Source organism: Zingiber officinale, chromosome 5B, assembly GCF_018446385.1.
Source record: "Zingiber officinale cultivar Zhangliang chromosome 5B, Zo_v1.1, whole genome shotgun sequence".
Taxonomy (NCBI): Eukaryota; Viridiplantae; Streptophyta; class Magnoliopsida; order Zingiberales; family Zingiberaceae; genus Zingiber; species Zingiber officinale.
The window spans coordinates 135,448,685-135,462,759 of NC_055995.1; the positions used below are offsets into that span (position 1 = coordinate 135,448,685).

Here is a 14,075-nt window from a genome sequence, read left to right on the forward strand (position 1 = left end):
ATCGATCCAAAGCCTCCCCGATCGATTGGGAACATTCGAATCGATCGGGATCCGACCGTTGGCGTCGATAAAGGCCGCAGGCGCACGATTCCTTCGGCATCTCTTCACCGATTCACTCCAGATCTCTCGCCAGCTCCTCCAAAGCTCAGATCGCCAGTTCTTGAAGGATCTTGGAAGTTCTCCAAGTCAAGAGGCGGATCAAAGCCAAGAAGAGAAGCTAGGGTTAGGGTTTATACTCATTGTAAGCTTGTAAGCTTGTATTTCTTGTATCCTTTCCCTCTCTTCTTGTATTGAGTCTTGTAGGGCTTCTCCGCCCTTGGTAGTTACCATAAAGGAGAGTTTTATTAGTGGAGGGTGTGTGTGTTGGTGTGGATCCTTGGATTAGTCACCTCTTGTGAGGTGGATACCAAGTAAACCAACCGTGTTAGCGTTGTGTGATTGTTTCTTTGTATTTCCGCTGCACATCTTTGAAGAAACAAGCAACGCCGAGCAACGAGCGAACGCGACGAGCTATTCACCCCCCCCCCTCTAGCTACTTTTGGTCCTAACAAGTGGTATCAGAGCGAGGCCGCTCTTCACCGGAATCATCGCCGGAAGGGCAAAGTTCTAAAGAAAAGCAAATGGAGCCCGGAGCAAGTCCAAAGGTGCGAGGCCAATGACAAAGTGACCAAACTTTTGGTCAATTTATTGCCAAGCACCATCCTTTGCAAAATTGGAGAGTTTGAAGATGCAAAGGAGCTATGGAGCAAATTGGCCAAGCTTCATGAAGAGATCCCCTCCACTGTACAAGATCATGAAGAATCCAGAGAGGGTGACTCTTTGGAGCAAGACCAAGAGGAGGACTCCGAGGTTGAGAAATGCTCAACCTCCGAAGAAGAGGAAATCCAAGAAGCTTCATCCTCAAGGGAATGCAACGAAGGGAACAAGGAGGGAGCATACTCCTTGTTTCATAAGCCTCCACCTCTAGGATTGAGGGGGAGCAATCCTTGGTGACGCCGGATCAAGAAGAAGGAGAAGCTTCTACATCCGGGTCAAGTGAAGAAGAAGAAGATGGTGCCACCTCCGAAATTCAAGAAATAGCAAATGGAGGAGCAAGTGCCATCCCTACACAAGAAGGTATAAATGTTTCAATTAATAATAAAAATCATATTATATGCTTTGAGTGTAGGGAACATGGGCACTACAAGAGCAAGTGCCCTAAATTGGCCAAGAAGAAGGGCCAAGTGGCACAAAAAGGCAAGGTGAAGCCCAAGGAGATCATCCCCGGAATAAAAAGGAGCAAGGAGCACATTGTGTGTTTTTCTTGCAACCAAAAAGGGCATTACCGAAGTCAATGCCCCAAGGGGAAGAAGGTGGTCGACGCTCAAGGAGGCATTAGTCAAGGGGGAGCCTCCAAGGTAAAGAAGAAGGTAACATTTATTGAGCCTACCCCTTTACATTATGGTAAAAAACATGATAGTTCTAACTTATATTATTTTAATGCTATTTACCATGAAAATAGAAAGCATGATAGCGTTAAAGAAAAACATATAGCTTTTCATGCTAAAACTACTACACCTAAGGCTAGGAATGTAGGTAAAAGTCTAGGCAAGAACTCTAAGGATTGTAGCTACAAGCCTAGAAACAAAAATGCTCATGAACTTAATGGAAAACCAAAAACTAAGGACTTAGTGATGGAAAATCAAGTCTTGAGGTCAAGACTTGATAAAATGGAAAAGACCCTAAAAAGGATGGAAAATATCCTATTAGAGCAAAATGAGCATAACCTAGGTTTAGGGGTACAAAAGTCATCCAATGGCCATAGAGGTTTGGGATACAAACCAAAGGCTAAGAAGGATGTGCCCTCTTACCATAGAGTTCCATATAGTTATAGAACAAACCCTAGGTCTAGTGGTCAAGCCAAAAATACTAGGGAAGTCATCCCTAAGAGTATTTTTGCAATTAATGTGACTAAGGCTTCTAAGAAGTCTAAGAAAGTCACAAACAAGGTCACAAGGGAGGCTATCCCTAGAGTTGACCTAGAAAGTGTAACCAAGGCTTCCAAGAAGCCAAACAAGGTCACTAGGAAGGTATCTAGGGAAGTTATCCCTAGTGAATACCTAGAGCATCCAAGGAGCACCAATAGGTGTTGGGTTCCTAGGAGCATCTTCTCTACCCCATAGATGGGTTAGAGAGTGTCAACTCCGATTAGAAGGGTAGTTAACCCAACTTTGAGGAAATTGACACTCAAGGAGCATTTTCAAGATTTTTGTTAACATTTGAAAATGAAATGGAACTATTATTTACTCCTTGAAAGAGTAAAATGTGCTTAATGGTGGAAAAATTGATTTTATCTTAAAATGGCACAAATTAGAAAAATATAAGAAATACCAAGTTAGGACTTTGGTATTTTCTTAGTGCTACTATTGTGGAAAAATGAAATATGTCAACATTTGAGGATATGTTTAATTTTTAAAAGTGGCATAAACAAATCAAGAGAAATAAGAAATGTCAATTTAGGTTTTGGCATTTCTTTGAAGCATTTAGGGCAATCTAGGTTAAATGTTTTAAATTAAAACAAGTGGTATCGTTTTAAGTTAAAACAAGTGGTATATTTTGAGTTTAGCTAAGTGATTAAGGATATTTAGATAGGTAATCTAGGTATATTTTATTTATGCTAAACCTTGCCATGATTGTTTGCCCATCATATGCCATGACATCATGTCTATTTTTGAATTCATTGTTTTATTATGAAAAATCCAAAAATACCATGTCATGACATTCATACATCATGTAGTAATAGGATATTTTCTTTTGAAAATTATTTTCTTTTGATGTATGCCATAACATAATCATGCATTAAGTTAAATTCCTTGTAATTAAGGACGAATGACATTTAACAACAATTATTGACAAGTGACATCCTAGGTGGATGTCTAATATCTCTAGAATGCCTAGATAGATATGCATGATCCCTAGATTAGGGCAAAACCAAAATCTCACATCTCACAAGGACTATAAGGTGACTTGTACGTGTTTTAGTGTACATTAGAAACAAGTGAGATGTTAGGAAGATGAACAAAACTCAAGATGTTGATTTAGTGCATTCTTTTGAGTTTTAGGTTCATCAAAACACATAGTTATGTGTTTTCCCATCATTGGGAAAGCTAATGTACAAGTCATGTGCATTATGCCCAAGGAACATGATGGGATATTGGTTTTGAAAATGTTTTTAAAATATTTTTGGAAAACCTTGGTGAAGGCTATCTTTTGATAGTAATCACCATTGAATAGTTAGACACAAACTTGAAAAAAACACTAAAGTTTTTGCAAGTTTTCAAGTTTGTGTCAATCTTTGAAAATATAATGTATTTTCATAGAAAGCTATTTTTCCATGATTAAGTATGCCCTAAATAATGTCTACACGAAATTTTATGATTTTTGTAGAATTTTCTAGGGGTTTCTGAAGTTGACTGAAATAGAATTTCAGCAACTATCAGAACTTCGATCGATCCATGGATCGATTGGAGTGCCCGAATCGATCCGTGGATCGATTCAGAAGGAGCAGAAGCTCGCTGGATCGATCAGCCGATCGATCCAGGTAGTCTGAATCGATCAGTGGATCGATTCAGAAAGGTTCAATCGATTGGAACCCAACTCCAATCGATCCAAGTTGCTGATTTTGGCTGGGAAGGCCTGATTTCAGCATCTTTGAACCTCTTTGAGTCTAGGTAACCATTCCAAACCCCTAAAATACATTTGTATACATACAAAGGGTGTTTTCATGTGAAAACAAGGATGGATTGGTTAAGGAAGGCTTCATTGAAGTTTAGGTTGAGGTTTGCTTCAAATTTTAAGTATCTGAACCTCAAAACTTCTAAATTTGGGTTTCCTAAAGGTTTAGGGATTCCAAGTCATTGTTGGTGCAATGACAGAAGTTACCACCATGTCTTTAGGGGGAGGGACTCTTTAAAGACATGAAAAATTATTTTTCATGAACCTTGGAAGGTGGTTAACCTTCTTTAAAGAAAATGCTCTTGTATGAGCTTTTGAACGTGAAATGGGGAGTGGATATCCTCATTATTTCAAGTGGGAACTCACGTGGTTGAAAAATGCTCAAGGTTGAGTATTTGTCTACAATGAGGGAGAAGTTAAGGATAAATGAAGGGTATGGGACCTTCTTTATCGTGTTGATCACAACGAGTGATGTTGTGAACAACGATGAGCAACTCTTCAGGGGGAGAGACGTCAACAAATGGATTTGTTGATGTGTATCCAAAATTGGGGCATGAGTTGATGTATGCCCAAAGATGGATTGATGTGTGCCAATAGGGGGAGAATGAAAGGACCTGTGAATGGGTGTAAGTTAGGCTTTCATTACCTAGAGGGAGTGTGCCCTCTTAGGGGGAGAATGAAGAGCTTAATTTATGTGTTCATTACCTAGTGGCATGAAGATTGAGGCTATAGGATTAGCCTAACTTACATATGGTATTGTAAGTGTTATTGTGGTATTGTCAAACATCAAAAAGGGGGAGATTGTTGGTGCAACATCCCTCAGGTCAAGGTTGACCTGGTTGACCAAGCTGAGTCTTGGTTTGAGTTTAGATGTTTGACAATAAGAAATTGATTGAAGATGAGTCAAGTAGGTCAAAGTTGACCGGATACTTGACTGGGAAGTCCTAACTGGGATGTTAGGTAGAATGGAAGTCCTGGTGAGTGAAGCCAGGCAGAAGGAAAGTCCTGGTGAGTGAAGCCAGGGGAAAGCCCTAGTGAGTGAAGCTAGGCAGATGAAAAACCCTAGTGAGTGAAGCTAGGTGAAAGTCCTGGTGAGTGAAGCCAGGTGAAAGCCCTAGTGAGTGAAGCTAGGCAGATGGAAAACCCTAGTGAGTGAAGCTAGGTGAAAGTCCTGGTGAGTGAAGCCAGGCAAGGGAAAATCCAGATGGATCAAGGATGATCGGACATCTGGTGTTGGGAAGTCCAAGTAGGTCAAAGGATTGACTGGATACTTGGCACGAGGAAATACAGATAGGTCAAAGGGATTGACCAGACATCTGATGGAAGTCCAAGTAGGTCAAGGGAGTGACCAGATACTTGGCATGAATAGAAAAGTCCAAGTAGGTCAAGGGAGTGACCAGATACTTGGCATGAATAGAAAAGTCCAAGTGGGTCAAAGGGATTGACCAGACACTTGGTGGGAAGTCCTAGTAAGTCAAAGGAGTGACCAGATGCTAGGCATGATGTACCAACAGGTCAAGGTTGACCGGATGTTGGTTTGAGAGGCTTGGGACTTGGTTTTGGGCAAAAACCAAGTGCTGGATCGATCAGTGGATCGATCCAGGAGATGGATCGATCAGTGGATCGATCCAGGCCTTTCCTAAGCGAACAGAGAGCCTCTGGATCGATCCGTGGATCGATCCAGATGTCCCAATCGATCAGTGGATCGATTGGGACGCTGCTGCTTCACGCGATAAGCGCTGGATCGATCCGTGGATCGATCCAGGCATTTTTCCAGAGAAGCTCCGTGGATCGATCCAAAGCCTCCCCGATCGATTGGGAACATTCGAATCGATCGGGATCAGACCGTTGGCGTCGATAAAGGCCGCAGGCGCACGATTCCTTCGGCATCCCTTCTCCAATTCACTCCAGATCTCTCGCCAGCTCCTCCACAACACTCACAAAGCTCAGATCGCCAGTTCTTGAAGGATCTTGGAAGTTCTCCAAGTCAAGAGGCGGATCAAAGCCAAGAAGGGAAGCTAGGGTTAGGGTTTATACTCATTGTAAGCTTGTAAGCTTGTATTTCTTGTATCCTTTCCCTCTCTTCTTGTATTGAGTCTTGTAGGGCTTCTCCGCCCTTGGTAGTTACCATAAAGGAGAGTTTTATTAGTGGAGGGTGTGTGTGTTGGTGTGGATCCTTGGATTAGTCACCTCTTGTGAGGTGGATACCAAGTAAACCAACCGTGTTAGCGTTGTGTGATTGTTTCTTTGTATTTCCGCTGCACATCTTTGAAGAAACAAGCAACGCCGAGCAACGAGCGAACGCGACGAGCTATTCACCCCCCCCCCCTCTAGCTACTTTTGGTCCTAACACCATCTTCTTCCTCTAGTCGCTCTCTTAGCGATTAGTCCAACAAAAGCTCACCTAGCTCTGATACCACTTGTTGGGATCTTGACGTCCGCTAGAGGGGGTGAATAGCGTCTCACCCAAATCGTCACTTTCTACACTTGTTAGTACGCAGTGGAAAACAAAATACAAACTAATAAGAAGAAAACTAAACCCTATAAACAATAAGGAAAGACAATAAACCAAAAATAAATTGTAATACAAGACGTTTACGTGGTTCGGAGATTAGGGTTCCTACTTTACAACTGTTCGTAAGGTGGACGATTCCAATCCGTCGGTGGATAACTCCCCGGAAACCTCTGGCTAGCTCAAACTTTGTTATCGGTGGAGAAACCTCACCACAACCTTGATCCAAACACTCTTAGATCACAAGAAGAGCTTGGAGGCTTTGGAAGACTACTAACAGGGGTTAACTACCTCTATTTCATCGTCAACCATGCCCAAGCACCCAGAGCTCTATTAAATAGAGCTCGAGATGAAAACACTAAGCTGTTTTCCCGCTACCAGTCGACTGGTGTATGCACTAGTCGACTGATCCTTTAAGTGAAGTCGACCGTTACCCAACGGTCGACTGCTACAGTAACCAGTCGACTGCTGCAATGCTACTACAGTGTCACTACAGTAAATCTTAAACACATAAAATTTTGCCCTGAGTACAATCACTCAGCACTCGTCCTCGCCCGACCAACCTAAACCTAGCGTTCTAGCCTCCTCCATCAGCCTCGCGTCTCTCGAATGTCTCCTCATCCTTCACGTCTTGCCTTCTAGAGCTTCCTTTGGCCTTGTCTATATTGTCGGGTCTTCCTTTGCCAAGAGGCTCCTCACCTCCGGGACTTCATCCATTGTCAAGTCACACTTGGACTTACATTGTCAATACTACGTGCTTGGATTTACACCGCTAAGACTCATCCTTGGACTTTCCTTCTTTGCCAAGATCACACTTGGACTTTCTTTGTTGTACATGTATCCTGCACACTCACAATGCATATCAAATACAATAATAAACCTAACTTAAACCTTTGCCTAAACATCAAAACCTAGGGCACCTAGATTGTTCTAATATTACCCGGCCTGTGTGTCGTGTTCCGATCTGTGAGCCACTAGGGTATGTCGGCCTAGGTGTCGTTGTCATATTTCGACCTACATGCCGCCTTTGGGATCTATGCTGCACCAGACTCCATGTCGTCACTCCCAGATCCGACTCCTTAGCTGACTCACACTCATCTACCCTTCAGGGTCGCGACGACTCGATCAGTATCGTGACCATCTCACTGATCCATCCGAGGGCGCCCTCGGGGCCAGGGTACGTCACTATACTCATCCAATATTTATTTCGTTGTTCTACTATTATTCCACTGCTTATATATTCGTGAGACCCGCCTCGAGCATCGGGATACCAGGGATCGAGGTAACACAGTCGCTGGCTACAAGTACTGTTGACCAGAGACCCTACGATGACTTGGTCAACACAGAAGACAGTTTACCATCCGGGTCATGGAGATGCGGTCAACATTTCAACCACATCATCCTGGCAGTTCCATCTTCTTAGATTTCCGACAGGATCATATTGGCGTCGTCTGTGGGAACTTAGCCTGATCTGAAACGTGAAGATGGATGACGCTGGAAAATTCTGCCATCCTCATGTCCTCGGTAAGTTCCGACGAACATATCATATTCTCCTCATTCCACAGGTATTCAGGAGTCAAGGAGCTCAGTCAGATCCTCTACTGGTCGACAGGTTAGTTTTTTTGTTATATTTTCCCTTTCGGTCATAGGATTTGTCATTGTTCCCCGATCGAAGACTCCCGTGCCGATTGATCAAGTTTATATTATATTATATTAGAGCCACAGGCTCAATGTCGAAGACTTCCATGCCGATCGACCGGGTTTACATTATATTAAAGTCATGGGCATAATGTCGAAAATTCCCGTGCCGATCGGCCAGGTTTATATTATATTAGAGTCACAGACTCAATGTCGAAGACTCCTGTATCGATTGGCCGAGTTTACATTATATTAGAGCCACGGGCTATAGAAGTCGAGCCGTAACTATAAACCCTAGAAGTCGAGCGACGACTATGAACCCTAGAAGTCGAGCGGCGACTATAAACCTTAGAAGTCGAATGATGTCTATAAACCCTTGAATCAGAGACTCCCTCGCCGATCAACCGGATTTGAGTTATATTAGAGCCACGGGATTTGAATGAAGTTAAGGGTGGGCTTAAGATAGGTTATGTTGACAGAATATTTATGAAAAAATTCTAAAATAGGTCAGGATAATCAAATACTCGACACCCGTACAATTTTATTAAATAAAAAATTATTCTGACTTTCCTATTGTATCTTCACGAGAATTTATCGTCAACTGTGATGTTAAATTGATCAATTGTCTACTCAGAGTTATATAAAAATATTGTGTTCACTATTTAATCAGTTTGAGTTAACACAGTTTGATCCAACAACAAATAGATCCGAACCCACAAGACCTAAATTGAGAATAAACTCTAGCTAGGTCCATTTAGCGGTCTAAATTGATTTCCCTCTTAATTTGGACCAATTAATTTGCTCGCATTTAATTTTATATTTTAAAAATGATTTAAAAAAATAAAAATTCTCAAGAAATTAAATCGGAAATAAATCATGAAGTTTTCACGACAAAAAAATATCAGAATTGTCTTGTAAATTAATTCTGAAAATTTCCAAATGATTTAACATTTTTAATAAATTATAAAATCTGATGAACTATTTTTATATTTTATAATTAATCTAAAAAATCAATAAAGAAAATTATAAACACTTAATTACCACATTAAAATTTAATTAATGCTAATCAAATTTATGATTAGCTTGCAAAAACCAGAATTATACTTATTATCGATTTACTTCCCTTTATTGATAATATTTTTAATTTTTTATATTATTTATTAAAAAAACTTAATCAAATCCGAGCTTAAGTCAATTAGGCCCATGCCTAGCGGAAAGCCAAATCAACATAGTTTGTGTTAGTTTCGTGTTGAGTCCAACTCTATATGTTACTCAAATATAATTTTCAAAATGGATGAATATTTTAAGAATGGAATTTTAGATTTGTATAAATTATAATGAATTAAGTGAAAATTATCTATTTTTAAAATTAATTGATGTTACTCAAATAAGCCAATCAAACTCAAACCATGCTCATCTCGATCTCTCCATTTTGTCACCTCTAAAACCTTTAAAATGAAATCAGTCAACTCTTATCACCCATAATTAGTCAATTCATGTAACCGTCAACCTTCCATTTTTAGACTTTTTTTTTTTTTTCCTTCTCATTTGCCAACTTGCTATCGTTGACCTCATCAACGCTCGGTCTTCCAAGTAGGCTGTTCATTTGGTTCGATTCATATTATTTAGATTATTCAATTTAGATTATTCGGATTTTATAATTTTCTAAATCCAACCAAATACCAAATCGAAATAGCTATAAACTAAATTGAATTATTTGAAATTAATTCGGATTATTACCAATTAACTCAATTTTTTTTTCATTTCAAATTTTCAATATTCTTCAAATAAATAAATTCTTAATAATTTACATTTATAAATAAATAAACTCTAAATTTGATAAAATAGTTTCATTCAATATATAAAAAAAAACTTACACATTCCAAATATTTCAAAGATTATACTAAAAAAATTTAAAAAATATATATTAATTCCTTATTTGGGTTTCGAACAGATTATTCGGATAAGGAGTTAAATCCAAAATCAACCCATTAACTCAATTAATATTTTGGATCAGTTCATTCAACCGATCCAAATTCTATTTAATCAAATCAAATAATCCGAATATTATTTAGATCGGACAAATTAATTGATTGATCTGAATAATGAACACCCATAAGTGTCGTCCGTATTCTCACAAATATGCGTACACTCATCCTCCGCACACTTCAATGCACACATCCACCCACATCATTATTATTATAATAAATTATTATATGCACTTAAACTCAAAATTATTTGATCTTTAGAATTTAAATTTTTCCAATTTATATTAATAAAATTAGTGTATTTTGATCGAACCAAAAAATAATAATAATAAACTAATTTATCTATATATAATAGATTTTGTAATAATATGAGCATGTGCTAATCTATTAAAATTTTCAAATTAAATAGAATATAAAATTGAGAATAGTAAAACCATAGGGGGTTGTTGCGAACAGAAGTAAATATTTTAAGGTTTTTTGGAAAATTTCGACAAAGATATCGGCGGCGGCGGCGGCGGCGGCGGCCACTCGCCGCGAGCCCACACACCGCAGCAGATAAATTGAATTAAAAATCCAACCTTTTTTCCCCCAAAATCTCCAAAATCCAATTCAATTTCTCTTCGTCGTCTCTTGTTCTTCTTCTTCTTCCTTCTCCAGAGCCGCGCCCCGATTGCACCCTAGCCGTATCCTGATCCTCACCTTCTACCTCTTTTCACCCTTGTTTGTTGGTTGTTCCCGCGGGAAAGGAGCCGGATTGAAGGAGCGGAGCGAGACGGGTGCGGCGGCCCATGGGAGCCAACTCGATCGGCGAATACTGGGACGACGACGGGGGATCCGACGGCGAGCTCCGCTGTGCGATCGAGAGCTTCTGTGGCATGGATTCCACCGCCGGGTGCGTCCTATTTTTGTGAGAAGTTATAGGTTTCTTGTTGGGGATTTTGGTCTTTGATGGGAAAATTTTTGGCAGAGTGCACATCGAGGAGGCCTATGCTGATGTTCATGATACTGAGAAGACGAGCTCCAGGAAAAGGTACTTCCTGTATTCAATTTTGGTTTATGGCAGCGTTACCAAACTTCAATAGCAAGTACATCAAAATTTGTTGATTCCATGGGATTGATTGGTGTTTTTTGGAGTTGCAAAGAAGGATTCAACTCGTTTTGCATGGAAATATGTATTCGAGTTTGATTGATTGTTCAAAAATGGATTTTTGATAAGTTGTAGAAGAAGATTTCATGAGTATGCTCTCTTGTTTCTAAGCTATAGTTACACTTTACACATGCTCAAAGTTCGTTATCTTCATATATAAAGTTAGAATTTCTATGAATGAGGGGAAAAGGATTTCTTAGAGGTTAGCAAGAAGCTAATACCCCAAATTTTGCAGAACTTGGGATGATCCATTCATGAAAACCAAGTCGAAAGCCTGCCGTGAGAAAATGCGCCGTGACAAGCTAAATGGCAGGTGCACATTGTCATCTTCGTGTACTAAAATATTGAAATGCTGTCTTAGCTGAGAATATGGTGGTGCTTCTTTTCCCTGAAACATGATTACCTTACCTTTCCATCATAACTGTGATTCCCTTGTCTGGGTTGCTTCTGTTCTATGTAGGTTCTCTCAACTTTCTTCAGTACTTAACACTCGCCGACCTCCTAAGTCGGACAAGGCTAGTATTCTAACGGATGCAGCTAGTGTGTTGACACAGTTAAAAACTGAAGCACAAGAACTTAAGGAATCAAATGAAAAGCTTAAAGTAACAATCAAGGATCTCAAGGTCTGATTCTATCATTAGCTTTCTCTATTAATCAATAACTATCTATTCTGTAAGGTCTAAATCAACTATTGCACATAATTTGATATATTTTATGAGGATTGAATAGACTTGAATTTGTTGAATGGTTGGATTGCAGCAGTACTATTTTGGAGGAATGGACCAACAGAAAAAAGCAAGGGTCTTTGTTATCAGTTGATCAAGTAAAACCAGATCACATTCTGACTTAGGAAACTTAAAAATCATGGCATTTATATGGATATTGAAATCAAGATAGGCTATTCAGTTTTAATTGTTGATTAAAGTTGGAACATCTGTGGGGACAGAAAAATAAGTGCTTTGTTTAGTTTATTGCTATGTCATCATCATCTCTGAAGAAGCTTTCTTTTTAATCATCTGCTTATAGTTTAGAATACATTTTGACAGTTTTGCATGAATTTATTGGATTTGTGATTCCCTTTTGTGATGCAGATTGAGAAGAATGAGCTCCGCAAAGAGAAGATGAAACTGAAGGCTGATAAGGAGAAATTGGAGCACCGAATCAAGGCCATAAGCTTGCCCCCAGCTCACTTCATGCCACATCCACTTGCATATCATCCAGCTGCTGCTCCTGCTGCAAGTGCAAATGTTCATGCGCCATCCAACAAGGCTGCCCGCTTTGCTGCATATCCTGGCATGGGCATGTGGCAATGGCTTCCTTCTGCCGCGATCGACACCACAAAAGACACAAACCTTTGGCCTCCTAATGCATGAGCACGTGCCTCAGGTAGCAAACTTGTCTCATGGCTAACACATTCACACAGTATTCTTTATTTGCTTATCCTGAATGTTAATGCTGCAAGTATTCCTTGAGACATGTTTATTGTAAGATAACTTATAAGCAAATAAGAGTTCAAGATCCCAATCGAATTTGCTTTTGATTTGATTACTTTTAGGGAATGAGTAAGCAAGGAAGAGTCGATTCTTTTCCCAACTAAACAAGCTCCTATTGATCATATTGTGGTTGAAGTCTCATAAATCTAGTATCATGGCTAATGTAGTGACTCAACACCCCTAGAAGCCCCTGGCTGATCTGAAGTGCAAAATAAAAAAAACTTGGTAGACATAAACGAATTGAATGTTCGTAAACAAACTTGATACTTAAACTATAAGAGCTCGATTATTTTTGTTTACAGGAGGCAACAAGTTATATAGTTTTGTTGAATATTTAAGTTAAATAGGAGATGACGAGTTGTGTGTAGATGAAAGTTTTAAGTATTTATGATCATTTTTCCTAAAGGACAAAAGGATTGAGAAAGATGTCTTACATAAAATATAAGTAAGATAATTGAAATGGAGAAAAATATTAGTGTTCTTTGTGATTGTAAAATACTTCTAAAATTTAAAGAAAAATTCTATAAAATAGTAGTTAGATCTGCTACATTATATGAAGCTGAATGCTGGATAACGACTCGAGCACATGAGTGAAAAAAAGTAAGTTGTAAAGATGAGGATGCTAAGGTAGACGTACAAACATGATAAGAAATAAGAAAGACAGGGTTTATATACTCTAGGAGAGATGATATGAACATATACAATAAATGTAAACTATGATAAATATACAGATCAAACAAGAAATAAAAATTTGATTAGAAATAATAAAATAAATTAAATTTATTTAAATATAAATAATGATATAAGTAGAGAATAGAGTTTGATATAGAAAAATCCACCCTACCTGATAGGATTAGACTCGATTGTTATTGTTATTTAAAATAGCAATCTTTGGTGGGAATGCAAGATTAAATTAGCATGTGTTTAATATACACAGTGTTCTTGTTTTCTCTTTGAACGATTGCGACATCTTTATCAAGGAAGTCTGAGTTGATAGTTGTTGATGAGTATATACCTTGAAAAGTATCAGTTTTTGTTTGTCCTCATTCTGACCGACAGTGGGGACAATGCATGTGGTGATAACCAAATTGATTTGGCCAATAATTTAGTTGGTAGTTAGGGAGTAATTAAGTCGAAATATATGAATCATGCACCTTACTTTCAAAAGCATTAAATCATCCATCTATTTTCCAAACTATCTTCGGTGCCTTTCTTCGCCCTCTGTTCGACTCGTTTGAACAGAGGGAGAAAACAATGTTTTAGGAAATGAGTGCATTTATAATTTTAAAAGTCACATTTAGGAAATTAAGGCTTGATGATTATGAAATTGCAACCAAATCGTGGCTCGACCGACACAGCAGTGATATCATGACGGTCTCCATTGCCTATCCAAATGGTTATTTGAGGGTGACAAAGATGAAACTGTTATCTTAGCGGTCTTTCAAAGACGGTCTCATATACTCTTGAATGGGATAAAACACGAGTGATCTTCCTAGACAAGGGACACGAGATAAATCGAAACAATATTTGCATTTAGCGAGAATCGAGTCATGCCTCTTTGATGGCAAATCTTACCCAAATAT

At 39.0% G+C, this 14,075-nt stretch overlaps 1 protein-coding gene across 1 annotated transcript; it reads left to right on the forward strand.

Annotated features, from left to right (window-relative positions):
- The first annotated feature begins 10,324 nt into the window (after positions 1 to 10,324).
- LOC121987905 (transcription factor ILR3-like) lies at positions 10,325 to 12,528 on the forward strand. The gene is made up of 5 exons (XM_042541607.1): positions 10,325 to 10,744; positions 10,820 to 10,882; positions 11,235 to 11,312; positions 11,460 to 11,622; positions 12,091 to 12,528. The coding sequence occupies exons 1-5, from the start codon at positions 10,641 to 10,643 to the stop codon at positions 12,370 to 12,372; spliced, it is 690 nt and encodes a 229-aa protein (XP_042397541.1). The 5' UTR covers positions 10,325 to 10,640; the 3' UTR covers positions 12,373 to 12,528.
- The last annotated feature ends 1,547 nt before the right edge of the window (positions 12,529 to 14,075 follow it).